Consider the following 18,739-nt stretch of genomic DNA (forward strand, 5'->3'; position numbering starts at 1 on the left):
AAAATAGTTATAGGAATACAACCATTTCTCAAGACTTCGTGTTAGGTCTAGCCCCAGGAAATTGACAAAGGATTTTTGACAATCCCAAAAGATAAATAACAAAGCAAAAATAAATGAAACAGGAACATATGAATTTACGTGGTTCGGTCAAATTGACTCACGCCCACGGACGGAGGAAGAACAATATTTTACTATAAAGAAAAGAATACAAAAATACCTTAGGAAAGTGTTCCTAGATTCAAAACACCTAATACTTAAAACACAAGAGAGTCTAAAAGATTTTACTAATTATTTTATGTGTTCAAAAACTAGTCAGGGATCTTTTGGTCATGCAAAATATAACTCGTCTTAACCCTATCAGAAAGTTGACCATAAGGGATAACGTGATATATTTGGAGTTTAGGGGGGTAAAGTGTCACTAGGGGCCAAATTCAGTGGGATAAAGTGTAATTAACATTTTTAAGTCAAAATATATACCTTTCTAATTCAAATCAACATTTGCTAGAATGCTTTAATTTGGAGATAGCAATAGGGGTGGGTGCCCGTTTATGGAAATAAACAAGTGGGAGAAAATGCAGGATGGGAGAGTTTTTCTCCCCCATCTCCCCTACCTATAATTCAAAATTATGGACATGAAATATGAAAAATATGTAATATAATTATATACATATGTGATATGAAAGAAATAATTTGATATTCTCTTTGTGATAAAATAATATAATCTTTGTTATTAATTTTTTGTGGTTAAATAATAATTTTGTTATATGTTCGTTTACATTTTTTTAGAAGTACGGCATGTTGTTTATATTTTTTTAAAAAAAAACAATGATAATGGATTAAGATTTCAGGTAAAATCAAATATAGAGAAACAAATTCGCAGGATCAAAATAATTTTTAAACTTTATTTCAAATTAATTTTTTGGCTAATAAATTCATTATTAGTTTTGTAAATATATAAAAACTAAAGTCAAATAAAAAATAAAAAAGATAGCCAGACGTAACGAAGGCTCCTACAGGGAGTGGGGTGGTGGGGTATGGGAAAGAGTAGCTTTCGGAAGACGAGACGAGTCATAAACCCACTCGTTGCCATTCTTACTTTAATTACCTTGCCCTTGGCAAAGCTTGAGAAAAAAAATCTTCAAGCTTGAATTTGGGGTCTTTCTAATCTTTGTTTTCTATTTTATTTTTTATTTGGGTAAATTACATTTTATCTCCCTGTAGTTTAGTATTTTTTTATATAATCCCTGTATGGTTGAAAAGCTATACATAACCTCTTCATGATTTGAATTAAAGTGTAAGAGTGACGGAAATGATCATTCGTAACGGAACTTTTTAAAATGTCAAAATTATCCTTATATATACATAACACATTAATCCTGTATGGTTTAATGTTTTATCATATAGCCCTCTTATGGTTTAATGTTTTATCATATAACTCCCTTATGATTTTTAAAATATACAAATAATCCCCTTTGGTTAATAAATAATTTTCAGCTTTACATAAGGGTATTTTTAACATTTTAGGTGATTCCGTTACGTATGATCATTTCAATCATTTTGATACTTTAATCCAAACCATGAAAGGGTTATGTATAGTATTTAAATTATAAGGGAGTTATGTAATAAAATGCTAATTCATAGGGGGTAAAGTGTAATTTGTCCTTTTTATGTTTTAAACTTAAACGGTTTGAGTAATAAATATTCGAGAGCCGTTCGCTGGAAAAATTTTAAAAATTCATGTCCCAAATATACTAGACGTGTACAAATTGAAGACCATGTCCCCTCACATTTTGGCAAGACTTATGACTGAGTTTTATTTATTTATTTTTTTTATAATATGACTGAGTTTTATTTTATCGCTATCTTTTTCTGTGTGCCTACGAAAATGAACAAAAGTCAAAACAAACCAAACTCAGCACTTCAGTTTTGCGTGGCTCACTCATAATCAATTTAGAGAAAATTCAAGAACAAAACGTCCTACTCAGAATACTGTGAAGCCATCCCATCTCGACATTTCCCACTTACAGATTTGAGTATGGCTCTGCATTTCATCAGTAGCAGTGCATGCTTGTTCTGTGGTCTGAGTCAGAGGAAAGCACTGAGAGTGAGAACCGTAGCTTCTGAGGATGCAACTGCTGTTAAAACTGTTGGTGAGGAAGATAAGGTGAAGTTGGGTGGTTCAGATTTGAAGGTTACTAGGCTTGGGATTGGGGCTTGGTCCTGGGGTGACACCAGCTACTGGAACAACTTTGAATGGGATGGTATGTTTTCATTTCCTGAATCAGATGGTTTTTTGAACAACCTACATGGAAATTTGTTCAATTACTACATGCTCAAGAGTATTTTGTTATTGGTACGATATCAGTTTATCCAGCAGTAGGATGAATTTGTTGGGTTCTCAGTGGTTGGGCAGGTGTATTGTGAGAAAGAAGGCTAATGAACAGAAATATGATGATGTTGTACTATGATTTTTTTATCTTTTTTCCCCTTTACAATGATTGGAAATTGACAAAGTAAGGTTAATTTTCATCCAGCTCCTAATGCGTATATTGACTAGGGCAACTTTGTTTCAATGGAATTGACTAGGCACACGAACACATTCCAGTTAGTATTTCAATGTTAGTCCTAATTCTTATTCATTTCTGGTGTTTTTTCTTTTCTTGAGATGGTACCATATTTCTTAATTATGTGCTGATTCCATTCAACTTTATGTACCAGCATAATCTAGACGGTGATTTTGCATCTAGTGAGCTGAAAAGTGAAAACCTTGGACTTATTCTTTTTGCATCAACTCTGCTATATGGTGTGGTTTGGTAGAGGCCTTTGTAGCATTTTCTCTCTGTTCAAGTGCAAAACCAGAGTTTTACACCTCAACTAAAAAGTTAAGCTAAATGGCACAAGAGAAGCTTAAGGAATTTAGGGTCCAAGACTCGTCCATATCAAGTCTAATTTGTAATATACTTGAACATTTTCTGATACATGAAACTGGTTTTGCCAAACAATTTGAGATGATATTGTCAGCAAGCGAGGATACACTGGGACTCTTAGCCAGTAGCTATTAGACAGTCATTTTTGCTAACGATGCAGATGATCGGGACTGAGCATTTTCTTATCTGACCTTGTAATTGGACTTAATAACTTGGTAATATTTTGCTCTCTGGTGACAGACAGGAAGATGAAGGCTGCTAAGGGAGCTTTTGATGCGAGTATAGATTGTGGTATTACATTCTTTGACACTGCTGAAGTTTATGGCTCAAGGGTGGGAATTGGGTCTGACTTCTTCTGTCACTGATGTTCTATCAAATTTCAAAGAAGACTTTTGTATCTAAAATCCATCACTTTTCATACCTGCAGGTGACTTTTGGTGCAGTAAATTCTGAAACACTGCTAGGAAGGTTAGTAAAGAGTTCTTTTTGGTGCTAGTCAGTCCCTCAAGGAAATACACTTTCAGCAATCTTCTTTTCTGTTTTTCCAACCTATGTTTACCATTATGATTAAGGTTTATCAAGGAAAGGAAAGAAAGGAATCCACAGGTGGAAGTTGCAGTTGCGACCAAATTTGCAGCACTACCATGGAGGTTTGGTCGTCAAAGTGTCCTTACTGCTCTTAAAGATTCCCTCTGCCGTCTCGGACTGTCATCAGTTGACCTTTATCAGCTACATTGGTCTGATTTTCCTAGCTCCATTTCTGTAGTCTCTCTATCATTCTGCTTAAGAACCACAATTACAAAACTAAATGACATTCTACGACACCATAGGGTCAGGAAGAATTATAGGCGACTTAGTTTATCAAATATCCCAATTTTGTGTCTCAGAACATGTGATAAAGTTGATTTTTATTTTTTAGTTTATTTCACATTATTTCTATCAACCACTTGCTGATAGATATACTTTGAATAACATTTCAGGCCTGGCATATGGGGAAATGAAGGTGAAGGTTCATTTTCGTTAAGCAATTCTTTCAGTTACCAACAAGCATGACCTATGAAAGGTGAGTGATGGTAAAATTCAGAATAATATTCACTGACACGAGATCGATAATCAGGATACATTGACGGCCTTGGAGATGCTGTGGAGCAAGGCCTTGTGAAGGCTGTTGGAGTATCTAATTATACTGGTGTGTGATTTCTTTCTGTCTACTCATAATCAAGCTCATGAATCTCTGTATTTACTCTACTCATTACCTCCTTTGTACTCTTTAAGAGTTCCCTTATATGTGCATCCTGTATAAATTGGGGAATGGGGAACAGGATTCTGATCTGTTAAGAATAGAATTGGATGCTAAATCTTATGCTTGATGACATGATTATCATTTCAGAGAAACGACTTCGTGATGCATATGAGCAACTTAAAAAGAGAGGCATCCCACTGGCCTCCAACCAGGTCAATTACAGTCTCATATATAGGGCTCCAGAGGAAAATGGTGTAAAGGCAGCCTGTGATGAACTTGGTGTCACTCTCATTGCATATTCACCTATTGCTCAAGGTTAAGTCTTACTTCTTTTATTTTGTGGTGTCTGGTGTGCAAGTTTGACTAGTGAACTTAAATGTTCTTGGCATGGTAACTTTTTGCTCAACTATGTAGTCGAATAACAGGTGTCATAAAAATTTCACACAGTAAAACTAAAACGCATTGGTGGATTTGCTCATCAAGTCAGTGGCATAGTAGGAATAAATTTTAGTGTGGGAAAAATCAATATTAGTACAATTTTTTTCTTGTCTTTGCTTAAAAGCAGGACATAACAACAGTATTCACATTAAAAAGTAGGGATAAATTGAGAAACCTCCTCTGAGGTTTTTGATAATATCATTAGTGCACTTGAACTTCTAAAAATATCACTTTCCTCCCCTATCACCTAAAGTCAATTTCACAAGCCACCGAGTGACAATATCCCAAGAAAAATTTACCTCCATCAAAAGTGATATCCTAATCCCACGTAATTGAATTATAATATTACATTTTTAGAAAAAAAAGACGCATATAATCCACATAAGAAAAATAAATTTACCTCCACATTGTGAGTTTTTGATTTTTTTTTTTTTTCCAATTGTCCCCTCCTCCCAATCATCAGCAATACCAACAGGCCTCTCCCTCCCCTTTTCATTATTCTAAAGTTGAAAATATTCAACAAAAGTGTATGACAACTACCATATGCAAGTAACTAGGTGACATATTTGATCTATTTAATCTTATCTTATATTTAGGTAGAGATTCATGCCTTCCTCCTCAAGCCTGATATCATATTATGCAATTATCCACTTGACGTTAAAATATGCTAGAACATAGACACTAATAACTGAAATTTGTCTGAAATGTAGGTTGTCGACTGATAGTAATATAGATTTTCTCCAACTGTCCTCACCTTCCAATCATGTGCAATACCAAATAACCTCCTCCTTTTCCTTTTTCATTATTCATTATCCTAAAGTTTAAAATATTCAAGGTGTATGACAACTATGATACAATCAGTTATAAGTGCAAGTAACAAGAAAACCTATTTAAAATTAATATTTAGGTCAAAATCCGTGCTTTATTTTATTTTATTTTATTTATGGTCACACATCTAAATTAAGTAGTTTACTTCAATTAAAACTAGTTTTCTTGGTAATGATCAAGTAATGATCATATTTAAACTATACTTTGACATGATTTTCTCCCAATGACTGGAAGAAGATAGGCATCTGAGAAAACAGATTGTCTTATTCTTGTAACTCTCATGGAATTAGTGGCAATAAATACACTACTCCACTGAGAATTCTTAAACAGAAATGCATTAGTTAACACTTAACAGTCAAGTTCTTACTATCCCAGATTCAAATTCATTAGTTGAAACTTTCATCTTAAGGACAACAGTGTTTTATGTTCTCAAATTTTAGTATATTGGTTTTCTATATTTTGCAGGTGCCCTAACAGGGAAGTATACCCCAGAAAACCCTCCTTCTGGCCCTCGAGGACGGATTTATACTTCTGAGTTCTTGGTCAAAGTAAGATATTTTACATATGAAAACTAGTTCAAAATTCTGCTCAAATATTCAAGAATTTCTATGCTGCTGCAGCTGCAACCTCTGATAAACAGAATACAGGAGATAGGAGAGGCATATGATAAAACACCAACTCAGGTTTTATTTTTAGAAAATTTGTCACAATTTACTACTTATATTTGTTTTCTTTCCTCTCTCTTAGTCCGCTGAAAATATTATCACAATCTTTTGAGTTAATTGTCTGATCACTTTTGAATTAACCTTCTTGTGAATAAATAACTCTCAAGAAAAAAATAACAATTAAAAGGTGGGGTTTTTCTATATTCTTGTGAATTAACGTTGTTGATTTAATTCCTCTTCTCCTACAAATATTTTTATGTGGATACGTGAGCCTCTCCATCTAAGTTTGAGTTCGTAAAATTGATCTTCCCACTCTTACAATTTCCCGGTCAATCTTGTGGTTCTACAAGTACCGAATTCTACTTGTAAAATCGTCATATTGCATTCTAGAATCAGTTTAATAGTAATTATTATTTTGGTAACATTTTTCTGCTTCATTTTTCAATTAATTGAACTTAAGTTTTGTGCCTATAGGCAAAACAAGAAACAAGTCTTTGGTAGGCTAATTTCTTTGCCTAATGGTTGTGGTATGAGAATAACACCCCTTTATTTTCTGGGAAAGGTTGTCCTGAACTGGTTGATCGCCCAAGAGAATGTTGTTCCCATCCCAGGGGCTAAAAATGCAGAGCAAGCGAAGGAGTTCGCGGGTGCACTTGGTTGGAGGCTTGGCAACGAGGAGATCGATGAGCTCCGATCATTGGCGTCGAAAATACGACCCGTTGTAAGTTTCCCAGTAGAGAAGTTATGAGCGTTGCCAGCATTATTTGTATATATTTTGCTTGAAGAATGGTTATGCTTAAAATTTGCATATTATTTGTCTTGCACTGCATACATTTTTTCTTGGCTAATATTGTATGAATATATGATACAACTAAATTGCTTTTGATTACTCGAATAGATATGTCGATGATGATAATTACTAGTAAATAGATGTAACATTAACCTTTTAATTTATTAAATGGATGTAACAATATATTTGAATGTTACATGTAAGTAAATATATTAACAGTCATTATACCAGGGTTTTCCAAATGCAATGATCTACCAAGTTTTTCTTCGCATGGTTTTGTTCTCTAAGGAATGCAATCTATGAGTTGCCTTTTGCTCCCATCCCAAAAAAGAGATTATTGGATAAATTATTTTTGTGAAGCTAAGCTGCTACATGGTTGATGTAATATTATAATAAACATTTCTACTCAGCCTTTTCTTCCTGCACATTTTTCTTCATTTAGTTTCATAACCACTACTTAAACACAATAAATTGGTGATTATACCCATTTTGGCATTGGTAATAGCCGACAAAGTTCAACTAGAAACGAATTGAAGATTACCTTGTTTGGATAGCCATTTTTCGCCCGAAAATTGCGTCGTTTTCCGTGATCACATTTACCTATTACCTTTTTTTCTCACATACATCAAATCACTACAGTAATTTTTCTACAAAAAATCCTAGAAAATGCAATCCAAACACATTACTTGAAGAGAATTGAAAGTGGTCTAGTGGCTAAGGTTGATGCCCCTGGAAAGTAGGTTTATTAATCGAACCATTTGAGTCGGACTTTAACGAGACCATCCTTGACTCATATGGTAAGTGTCACTTTCAGATATCAAGTTATAAGTTTTGAGTTGATAAATGCGAAATTCATAATGATCAACAGTCAATACATCTTGCTTGTACTAAAATTTGTCCTTCTGAATCTTTTGACATAATTTTGTATATTTAATATTTTTTGTATATATCAATATATTATATATTTAGATTCAATGAAAGGTTAGTCTCATCGAACTTTATCTCAAACCAGATGAGTCGAGTTTAGATCAATGTTTTCAGAACCGGACCGGACCGGCCGGTTCGACCGATTGGACCGCGAACCGGCCATGTCACCGGTCCGGTCTAATGCTAAAGCCGGAAGCTCATGAAGAACCGTTGAAACCCGGACAAACCGTGTGAACCGTTAAGAACCGTGAACCGGCGATTTTTTAAATTCTTCAACAAAATATCAAGAATGGTGTAGCTATGATTCGAACCTGGGCCTCCAAATTTGGATATGACAATCTTACCGCTGGACTGTAGTTAAGTTTGTTGAGAATTCTACTTGACTAAAAAATATATTAAAACATCAAGTTCTTCTCTTTTTTTTTTCAATTTTTTCTTCTTAACCATTTTTAACCCAAATATCCACAACAAGATTTTCTCAAGTCTTCACCATTATTATCAGGTTATTATCTTTAGCAGATTGTAAACAAGTTGAAAATTTCAACTTTTGTTGTTTTCCAACATCTTGGTAAGTTTAATTTTTTTTCTTTTCAAGGTTTTTTTTCTATGTTATTATCTTTAGTTGATTTTTTTGCATTTTCTTCTTTTTCCCCCCAATTTTCATATGTTTCCCTCATTTTTGTTTTATTTTTATTTGATTAATTAAGGATGAAATTTTTGCAAAAGTAGTGCACATCCGTGTAGGAATTGGGTAGGAATTACAAATAATAACATTGGACTGATAAAAAATATGGTAGTTGGCACATAATCAAAGCTATTGATAATTGAATTTAAAATAATTAATGGTATAGGATCATTGAATTTAATATAACATGTTAATTAGTAATGTTTAGTAGCAATTAATTTTTTATGTGTTTAATTGTATATTTTTTTCAAAATTTTTTAGTTTTTTTGAGTTTGAGCAATTAGATTTATATTTTTATAATGAAAATTTAACTTTTTCAGCTTAAGTTGATGAAATTGTGAAGGTGGTGTGGTTGCTTATCATGCCATTGATAAAAGTTTGCTATTCAAATGGTTTGTGTTAACTTGAACTGTTTCATTGATTTTTTTAAGGGTTGTAAAAGAATTTCAATATTTAATTTATTTATTTTTTGTGTTTTTATTTGTGATAATTGGTGAACATTTGGATTGTATCTATTTATGTTTATAATGAATTTATGAAAACTTGTGGTGAATTATGATATTTTAATTATATTTATCAATCCATGTTTTATGTATAACTTTTAGTAAATTTATTATTATCATAATTTAAATTAAGTTATGTTGGTAAAGTTCAAGTGTAGAATGAAACCTGCTTAGTTAAAAAAAAAAACAGTGAACCTGTGAACCGGCCGGTTGGACCGGTTGGACCGCGAACCGGCCACCTCTCCGGTTCACTGACCGGTCCGAGTTTAAAAACATTGGTTTAGATTGGCCCGATCCCATTGGCAAGCCTACCGATAAGGTCTTGGGCTCATAACCCTTTTATTTCTTCTCAGCTTCTTAAATCTCACCCCTTTTCTACTAGAAAAAATAAAAATAAAACAAAAGAATTGAAAGAGTTCTCCAAATATAGGCAAACAACGGCTAGTTTCCAACCATGTAAAAACAAAAGTTAAAAAATTTTCAACGGACACGATGAGGGTACCCGCTCTACGTAATTTATCGCTACCATAATATATTCAACAGCCTTCTAATTCGAGTCATTTTTTCAATTTAATTTTACTTGTCCAAAGATTCACTTTTTGGACTTCTGTTTATGGTAGTTTTTTGAAAATGGAACCGGGCCGGACGGTTTGGTTGGTTGAACCACAAACTGGCTACTCCTCTAGTTTGGTTCAATAGTTAATCTAAAAATTCAATTAAATCGATTAAACTCGATCAAAAATTGAATGAACTCGTAAAAATCGAGAGGATCAGCGGAATTTCGCTACAAATGAGGTTGAGGTCAAATCGATTAAACCGCAAATGGAAAGCTCTTCTGATCGCTCCCAGTTCGGGTTTAAAACCATTTATGGGCATCCTAGGTGCACCCACGAGACAAACTCGCAACAATTTACTTGCATGGATATCGCTACGACCATAATAGCATATGTGTGCAATAGATATAAAATTGTTGTGACTTCATCAAATCCTCTTAATGCTTCACCACTTGAAGGCTAATCAAACGAAATTTTGCACAACAGTCCAAAACCAAGAGTTTTTGAAGAGTGTGGGATACTTTCTCATATTTTCCATTGGCAATTTCTTCTCGAAGCATGTCATGGTTAATTCATTGCTCAGTCCTTTCCCTTCGATTTTCACATAATCAACGATATCACGTTCTCCTCGCAGGACTTCAAAAGTTGCCAGCTTTCGAAGTTACTGTGGGGATTAGGTTTATTTGCAAAAACATTCTTACTTTCTATAAGGAAAAAAAAAAAACGATATCACGTTCACAAATACAAATTTTCACTTTCAAATAAAAGCAAATTTTTCTAGTTTTGCACGCCACCTTCCCACCCCAAATGGTCCATAGAACAAATTATCCATGTGCAAGAACACCATTTTAGTAACCACTGGCCCAATGGCTCAGTGGCCAGGGACCTTGGGCTGTTGGTGAGAGTTCAAACCTCACCAGTAGCGAAAAAAATCTAAGGGTTGTGTCATAGCACTCCCTTGGTCTAGTTGGGTCTGTATACCCACTAGCCCCTATCACAGCCTCTTTAGGCTCCCCCTCCCCCTAGATTAGGATAGAGTAGGTTATACAAATATATCGTTGCTGACAAAAAAAAGAACACCATTTTAGTGAACTTTTGAATGGAAATGTTATCTTTGACATCTGACCAGTGAATCTATGGGTTGAATTATTAATATCCTTAAGTTCAGGAAGCAAACTGTAAATAACCATCTTTTTATGTGTGTGTGTCTCTATTCTAATGTCACCAGTATTTGTTCCTATTATTTGTGTGCATTGGGTCAGTGTACTTAAAAAAAAAAAAAAAGAGAAAAAGAAAAAAATTTGGGTGCAGGGTCCAGTAGACACGTGTCAACACAAATTTGCAAGATTAGATACCCAGAACCTTTTTATCTGCTGGGGCTGCAGGAGAGGAGAAGTTGTAGATCTCAGCCTGCTAATTGTTGCTATCACCTCAGGGTCCCATTAGACACAGCCAAATCCAATACCCGAATGCCACTTGTAAAGCAGTGCTGATGTCTCCCTCGTCGTCATAAAGGCAGCACCAACCAGCAATCCTATACTAGCCCCGTTGAATTTTGTCGGGTCTACCCTCAATCATCGACTTCTTCTCGAAGGAAAGAATTCGGATTTTCTATCCCACTTCCTGTCTTACTGATTTCAATTTTTATTCTCCTGTTTTCTTGTTCTAATTGTGGACATGCATATTCAAAGTATTTTACGCGTTAACTTTCGCAAGTAAAATTATGCGAGTAGACGATGATAAAGTAAATTGAAATACGTTTCCACGTACGACGTTACAAGAATTGAGACAGAGGATTCGAAAAAGAGGAGAAATATTTGTTATGAGATAAGTACTATTACACGGCATTGAGAGAGTGAGTGGGACTACATTAAGGACTGGGACAGGTTCTTCCCCCTTTCCTCCTGCTGGCTCTGATAGAGATATTCTGGAGGAATAATTTGTTTTCTGATTGAAATATGATGTCCCTTCTTCCTTTCCTGAACAAGTGAAGCATCACAAACAACAATTAGTTTGTAGCTGTACAACATTTCCCCAGGTGGGCTTTTTTTTTGCTTCTTTCTTATTCTTCTATTTATTTCTAGTGTACTTGAGTAAAGGGTATCTGGGTACTTGATTTGCCAAATTTTCTATGTGTGTTTGTTCCTTTTTTAATCATTTGTTGATTCAACAAACTTGTAATCAATCATTATCTTAATCTCTCTCTCTCTCCTCTCCCTCTGTGTGTGTGACTTTCACAGGCACCAGCATATAATATATGCCTTCACAATATGGTACCACTAGTTAGCTGTGTTGCATGTTTGGAATGATGTTAATCTTGCTTCTTTTGGCAAGTCTGCACTACTAACTCATCTATCATTTCTAATTTCCTTAAATGGAATGATTAAGTAGTATAGTAGTAGTGGTACTAGTTAATTATTGTTTTCTTGATTGTGGTCTGACCCTCAGCTGCTGTTTTATATTCATTTCTTGACTTCAATTTGTCCTGCTCTTTCTTGTTTATTAGCTGTAATTTGAAGCCATGAATCCTTGCTTTCCGGATTGGAATTTTGGGGCTGAATTCCCAGAGCCCATTCTGAAGAATAAGCCCCTGGGGTAATTACTAATCAATTCTTCAAAACTCTGCATGCTTGGAGCTGATTAATTCAAGAAAGTTGTTTCTCTGACATGAATTTGTGAAGTTGCTAACAGTGCTTTAGTATACTACAGAATGGACAATGAGCTGGTGGAGCTGTTGTGGGAAAATGGACAAATTGTGCTGCACCCTCAATCTCATCATCACCACCATCCCAAACCAGGGACAGCTGATCAACAAGAAAATCAATCTAGGCAGATTAACAAACACAACCATGATCAATCAATGAGCAGAGGCAGTACAGGGGGTGGCTCTTGTCAAAATCAGGTTACTAGTTTGATTCAAGATACTGAGACAGTCTCTTGGATTGATGATCCCTTTGACAAGGAATTCACCTCTGACTTCTTATCTGAATTTCCAATCTCCAATCCAGTTGAGCAAGGTCCACATGAGGATGATAAGTTTAAAAAATTTGGCATATCACAAGACCTCCACAACCATCCTGTCCAGTTACCCAATGATAAACCTTCTGATGTCATCAACTCATTGCCTCCAAGATTTCACAACTTTGATTCTGCTCAGCCCAATCATTCCCATTTACCAAGAGCTGCTAATGCTCCTTTGTCTGCCATGGCAGATTTGAGATCCTCAAGTGATGGAGTTAGCAATAGGACTTTGGGAGGTGAAGTTAGAGAGTATTCTTCCGCCAAGACGGTTGGCACCAGCCACTGCGGCAGCAATCTAGTAGTAAATGATACTGATACAAGCCGAGTTTCGAGTGGTGGGATTGCTGATCATAGAGGTTTTTCAGGAGCTATGGCCAAGGATCATCGTGTTGGGAAAATGAGCTCTCAAAGTGACAGACTTCAAACAGATCAGACAGAGGAAACAGCAATTACATCATCTTCTTCTGATGGATCTGAGACTAGTTTTGGGAGAACATGTAACCAATCAACTGGTACCAATTCTCATAAGCGGAAAAGCAGAGATGCAGAAGATTCAGAGTGCCAAAGTAAGGTAAGCAAGCTATGTCAGTTTTTTAACTGTATTTCTTCAGCCTAAAGGCCTTCTTTATATGGTTAAAGATCAATACCAAGTCGTCTTGCATTCATGCTCCAGGCTGCTGAATTGGAGTCAGCTGCCAGAAAGAAACCGGCAGTAAAATCTGGGAGTTCACGCAAAAGCCGTGCTGCTGAAGTCCATAATCTCTCTGAGAGGGTAGGTTACACCAATCCATGGCTTTGCTGCATATGCAATGACCTGAATGTATTCTAGAAAACACTTAAAGAATGTTAATATCTTTTCTTCAGAGACGGAGAGACAGGATCAATGAGAAGATGAGGGCTTTGCAGGAGCTGCTTCCTAAGTCTAACAAGGTCTGAAGATTCTTCTTTCTACTTTATACGATTTCTGCTGATTCGTGCAATTTCTGGCAGCTTGATTAACTACGTCTTATCGACCTTAAACTTACCTCTAATAGTTTCATCGGCAAAGATTCATGGGGCATTAATTAGGCTGAAGAAACAAGATATGCTTTGGCTTTTCTAAAATTGCATTAAGAAGTTATTTCTAAAAAAGAAGTTTAACTTTTGCGATCTGTATTTTAAAGTATGCTAAATACCAAAGGATGCACCTGAAACTAGCTTTTAATCTTGAAAAAAAGCTACGACTAACAATTGAGCTGTGAACTTGAGAAGTGCATTATGAAGTACAACTGCACAGGGCACAAAATCTGAATCAAGTTTGAACTAGGTGGTGCAGTAATGACATCCTAGAATAAAATTAGTCCTAATAGCTACTTTCTTTTCATTGAACAATGGATGTAAGGCGTGCCAAACAAGATGAGAAAATTTTCTCTCACAGTCGAGCACTTCATCCCTTAATTATAGTTTCTACAGATTTCTTATGCTTCCAATTTGCCTCTTCTTTTCCAGACAGATAAAGCATCGATGCTAGATGAAGCTATAGAATACATGAAATCCCTTCAGCTACAACTTCAGGTATGCAAAATTGCAGCATATATATAGCAGAAGCACATTTAATAGTCAATCACTGCACTCTCAAGCTACTACTCTGTGGTCATGGTTTGATCAGATGATGTGGATGGGAAGTGGAATGGCACCAATGATGTTTCCTGGTGTCCAGCACTACATGCCCCGCTTAGGGATGGGAATAGGCCCACTGGCAATGCCTTCCATTCACAGCCAGATGCATCTCCCAAGGCTGCCGCTGCTTGATCAAGCGACAATACCAAATCAAGCTGCACTATGCCACCAAACCACAATGTTCAATCCCATGAATTATCATACTCAGTTGCAGAATTCCAAATTATCTGAGCAATATGCCAATTACATGGCATTCCACCCTCTGCAGAATGCATCACAGGTTTTATTACATTTTTCTTTAACTCTTGCTTGTCAACTGAAGCATTTGGATTGCGCAATGCTACAATGCTCAGTATCACGTATCAACAGGATATCTGTGACGGCTCATATGCTGTTGTTTTGTGGCATTGCAGCAGTTGAACGTTTTCGGCTTCGGTCCCAACACAGCACAACAACATAATCACTCGTTAGCCCCATCCGGCAACTCAAATGGACCCTCTGTAGGATGATGAGCTGCAGCTGATAATGCTAACTCCGGAGCAGGGAAAACATTAATTATGCTGATGGATTGGTGGCCATTTACATATGAATATGTACAGATTAGGTCTACTTAGATTCGAACACTGAAGCTGGGAGATATTTGCTCATCGCATGATTTATTGAAGAATGAGAAAATGCCTCTCTACGTTTCTTTCTTGTCCATTTTCCCCCTCCAAATACATCAATCTATTCAAGGTACAAGAGGAAAGTTACTTCATGGTTTACAATATTCAAAGTAGTTGTAACAAGTACGTACAAAACTCAATTTAACATCGCCATTGGAGCAGTGTTAGCATTTTCCACTCTTGTACATTGTCCTTCCTTCAGTATCTCTCGAATGCTTAACAACCAAGTTCACAGGTTTTCTTCTTCTTCTTCCTTCTTCTGCCGATACTAGTTTAGGTTTGTTCAACCTTTCTAAACATGGAGAGAGAATCCAGGAGATATAACTAGAAATTGATTGGAAAAATGGGAAACTATTGAACAAGGCTTGGCTAAGGTTGTCAATCCGTAACAACCTAAAGGGCGAATTGCAATTTTGGTCCCCATATTTAGGCTCTGGACGAAGAGGGTCCCTTTTGTTTTACGCCAAGCAGGCTTTAGTCCCTTGTCTTTGAAAATTGAACAAATTGAATTCACCAATGATTGATTTGGACAAAACAAAGATCATGTTCCCAATCTTTGCAAATGCAAGACTATTTAATACTCCCTCCATTTTTTTATAACTGACGTTTAAGGTTTTGCACATCAATTAAGAAAGGTTTTTCATTGCTTAAATCTGTACACTACTTTCCTTTTGTACCCTCATTAATTGTCCAATTACTAGGGTTGTTACAAAGAGAGAAGCAATAATTATTAGGAGTAGTAATTAAGAACCCTATATTGGAAAAGAGAGATAAAAGGGTACAATTGTGAAAAAAAATAATTAATACTGTATGGGGATAATAAAACGACAGATAAAAGTACACTGGAGCAAATTTCTTAAACGTCAGTTATAAAAAAAAGGAGGGAGTAGTAATCAGATATTTATTTAAGCGATCAATTAATATAAGCAACCCCAGAATGATTCTTTTTTTCTGTTTTTTTTTATCATTATCTCATTCTAAATAAAATTAGAGAAAGGAATTTTCCTGAAAAATGAGCTTCAATATCATCTTCTTCTTTTTTTTTTGTAAATACAATTAACTAGACACAATGCCTTAATTATCAAACGGTTCAGCTAATTTTTGCAGGTCGTAGAAAAATATCCTTGCTGCCGAGAAATTCTGATAATTTTCTTAATATTATTTGTATGCATGTTGAAAATTGAAATAGATAGATCTTCCTACTATTCAAGTTGCAAAAGCGTAAATAGATATTCCTACCGTTCAAGTTGCGAGAGACAGATCCACTTTCATTTCATGTTTGCCACTCACTATACCCATTTTCTTTCCATGATTGCATATCTTTCCCATTTCCCACTTGCATGTGAGATTTTATTTTTGCATCTCCATTAATGACCACACAGGTTTTCTTTAGTAGTATTGACATCTCAACTTCAATGATCAAAGCATATTAGGAGAATAAGGTTAAGTAGATTTGCTAGTTGAGACTTTAGGGATTAGAGATCTGCATTTAAATTTCTTTTCTGTCTCTCCACTTCTTAAATTCCACGTTTCTTTTACTAGAAAAAAATATAAAAAAGAAAATATAGATTTGCTTAAAGTAGAATTGTATAAGAAAAAAAGGGCACTTAAAAGTAACCTTATATATATATATATTTATTTGAGCAAAAAGAATTCGATCATTGAAATAAATTAGGAATGAGGAAGTGGAAAGTGCAAATTCCTCATATTTCTTCTTTGAAGTACATTTTCCTTTTCGATCTGACTTTCTTTTTAATTTTTGGACCGACATATTGGTCTTGTATTCAAATTATTAAATTGATGTATATGAAGAAAGTGGCTTTTATCACCAACAGTGAGATTCCAGACAAGAATGTGCATTGTCTACTCTAAATAACAATGGGTTCCACAAATGGATATGGAACTCAAATGGATAACACATTCAATATGAGGCATCATTAGCCACTCATATATGGTGGGCACTGCCAAAACTCTTGACTGTGTACATCCTTTCCTTCCATCTCATTGTTGATGTTGAAAGGTAGAAAGACAATTTTCTTGTTCAGCTCTTTGTGTTTTTTTTTTTTTTTTTTTTGAATAAATAGGTGAAAGATATGGATGTTTCAAGACGGCCATCCCCAATTATGAAAACATGTATTTAATGTGCTTTGATCTGATGACAGTTTCCCTATATGTGATAAGATAGCAAAAGTGGAATAATTCTCAAGTGAATCATTCTAGCAGAAGTTTGTTAAAGTAATTCTTGTATATACTAACAGTAATTATATTAGTATGGTTGAATTTATGACACATATATATGTATATATATACGTGTAATTGGAATTTTAAATTTGAATTTACATTAGTGTCATGTATCCAAATCTATCAATATATGCATTGTCAGTGTATAGAAAAAATAATACAATTTACTAATGTAACGTATATATTTCATTGAGAGATAGAATCTTTAGGTAGATGAGTAAAATGTATAACTATGAAAGATAGGTATAGTATGGACAAACTAAACATACAATTTTTTAGTACTAATGATTGGCTACTAAAACTTGAGATACATTTTTTATTAGTGATGGTGAATTTGGATGCAAGAGTGGAATTCAAATGAATGAGCTTGAAATCAATAGATTTGAGATACAGACTGATTCAAGTACATTGTTTGGCTTAAAAAAATACCCAAAATAGATAAAAAAAAATTACAATTAACAAAATAATTGGGTAAAAAATGAAACATTGAAAATGTCAGGGCCGGATTAATATCAAATTTTGCAAATTTATTTTCTTCGCCCTATATTCATTTTTTGCAGCTTCTGTTCTCTTTTCCTCCAACAACAGCACTGGCCACGGTCACTAGCAAATGTAAAGGATTTTTTTTTTTTTTTTTGGGGAGAATCCAATTGACATCCCTTTAAAACATTAACAACTTATATAATTGAAAGGAAATTAAATTTTGCCCCATCAGAAAATTTCAAAAATCCTTTTACATCCCCTTAAAACATTCAACACACACTTCTATTCTTGTAAATACTAGACTTTGAGCCCCCAAGTTTTTTTAAAAAAATATATATATATTTAAGGATACCTCTTAAGTATATCTCTTCATTTGTCTTTCCCAAATTTCAACTTTTGGTTCCACCCGTAAATATGGTAATAAAATTTACTCCCTCACATACAGAAATTTGTATACGCATGAGATTTTACACAATACACAATGAGACAAATACCCAAATCTATTTCTTGATTTGGTTTGTCTACTACTTTATTGGCGGATGTGACTCGACAACGAGGACAAAACCCTATCTAATATTCTATGTTCCTTGCACTCAAGATCAATGGTGGAGGGAAGAGATGTAGAGAGGGGTTTGAGTGTAAGAATTTGAAATGAGCCAATTTGGATGGACATGAAACACACAATTATGTAGACCATTAGAATTTCTCCAACTATGGGACGCATTTCAAATCTAAATTCGTCCTAAATAATCCCAATGATATGAAGAATTTTGATGAAGGATTTAAAATCCAAATTCTTCGATCCGAACGCAGCCTAAAATTAATTTAGGCATTAAAAGTTTGGAATTAAATTGAGGGCACAGTTTTCACCAACTCTACTTGTCCCACGATTAATTTTGATGACAATGAAAGAGCAAGAAGGTCATCCTCCAAATCATCATCTTAGGAGCGCTTGGTTCAAGCCTAGAAATTGGAATTGTAATTGGAATCACGTCCAAAAATTCAGGATGGAGTTTGATCAAGAGTATAATTACAATGACTAATGTTTGGTATATATTTATCAGGTTTTGAAATCAACTTATTTTTATTTTCTTATCTTAATTTTTTTTC

The 18,739-nt window shown here is 34.9% G+C and overlaps 2 protein-coding genes across 10 annotated transcripts; both read left to right on the forward strand.

The window, feature by feature from the left end:
- Positions 1 to 1,885: 1,885 nt before the first annotated feature.
- On the forward strand, positions 1,886 to 9,056 carry LOC113743374 (uncharacterized oxidoreductase At1g06690, chloroplastic-like). Of its 4 annotated transcripts, none has more exons than XM_027271358.2 (11): positions 1,887 to 2,261; positions 3,168 to 3,259; positions 3,355 to 3,395; positions 3,500 to 3,664; positions 3,908 to 3,930; positions 4,045 to 4,116; positions 4,318 to 4,485; positions 5,902 to 5,984; positions 6,057 to 6,119; positions 6,664 to 6,822; positions 8,824 to 9,056. In XM_027271358.2, the coding sequence occupies exons 1-11, from the start codon at positions 2,036 to 2,038 to the stop codon at positions 8,842 to 8,844; spliced, it is 1,113 nt and encodes a 370-aa protein (XP_027127159.1). In that variant the 5' UTR covers positions 1,887 to 2,035; the 3' UTR covers positions 8,845 to 9,056. The 4 variants fall into 4 exon arrangements, with proteins under 4 accessions (XP_027127161.1, XP_027127159.1, XP_027127160.1 ...); XM_027271359.2 differs by lacking the exon at positions 8,824 to 9,056 and adding an exon at positions 7,904 to 8,234; XM_027271357.2 differs by lacking the exon at positions 8,824 to 9,056 and having other exon boundaries at positions 6,664 to 7,028.
- A 2,234-nt stretch (positions 9,057 to 11,290) lies between these two features.
- On the forward strand, positions 11,291 to 15,078 carry LOC113687957 (transcription factor PIF4-like). Of its 6 annotated transcripts, none has more exons than XM_027205510.2 (8): positions 11,291 to 11,598; positions 12,067 to 12,155; positions 12,270 to 13,152; positions 13,255 to 13,353; positions 13,446 to 13,511; positions 14,070 to 14,135; positions 14,230 to 14,520; positions 14,654 to 15,078. In XM_027205510.2, exons 2-8 carry the CDS (start codon positions 12,082 to 12,084, stop codon positions 14,747 to 14,749), a joined length of 1,575 nt encoding a protein of 524 aa, XP_027061311.1. In that variant the 5' UTR covers positions 11,291 to 11,598; positions 12,067 to 12,081; the 3' UTR covers positions 14,750 to 15,078. The 6 variants fall into 6 exon arrangements, with proteins under 6 accessions (XP_027061311.1, XP_027061317.1, XP_027061314.1 ...); XM_027205511.2 differs by lacking the exon at positions 11,291 to 11,598 and adding an exon at positions 11,637 to 11,889; XM_027205516.2 differs by lacking the exon at positions 12,067 to 12,155 and having other exon boundaries at positions 11,293 to 11,598.
- Positions 15,079 to 18,739: the final 3,661 nt, after the last annotated feature.

This window comes from Coffea arabica, chromosome 5e (genome assembly GCF_036785885.1).
Source record: "Coffea arabica cultivar ET-39 chromosome 5e, Coffea Arabica ET-39 HiFi, whole genome shotgun sequence".
NCBI classification, from domain to species: Eukaryota; Viridiplantae; Streptophyta; class Magnoliopsida; order Gentianales; family Rubiaceae; genus Coffea; species Coffea arabica.

Bases quoted from the DNA above. Each gene is read 5' to 3' on its own strand.
- LOC113743374 (XM_027271357.2), top strand. From the start codon at position 2,036: ATGGCTCTGCATTTCATCAGTAGCAGTGCATGCTTGTTCTGTGGTCTG. The intron at 2,262-3,167 runs GTATGTTTTCAT...CTCTGGTGACAG, and splicing joins GAACAACTTTGAATGGGATG to ACAGGAAGATGAAGGCTGCT. The intron at 3,931-4,044 runs GTGAAGGTTCAT...ATCGATAATCAG, and splicing joins TGGCATATGGGGAAATGAAG to GATACATTGACGGCCTTGGA.
- LOC113687957 (XM_027205510.2), top strand. From the start codon at position 12,082: ATGAATCCTTGCTTTCCGGATTGGAATTTTGGGGCTGAATTCCCAGAG. The intron at 12,156-12,269 runs GTAATTACTAAT...AGTATACTACAG, and splicing joins CTGAAGAATAAGCCCCTGGG to AATGGACAATGAGCTGGTGG. The intron at 13,512-14,069 runs GTCTGAAGATTC...CTTCTTTTCCAG, and splicing joins TGCTTCCTAAGTCTAACAAG to ACAGATAAAGCATCGATGCT.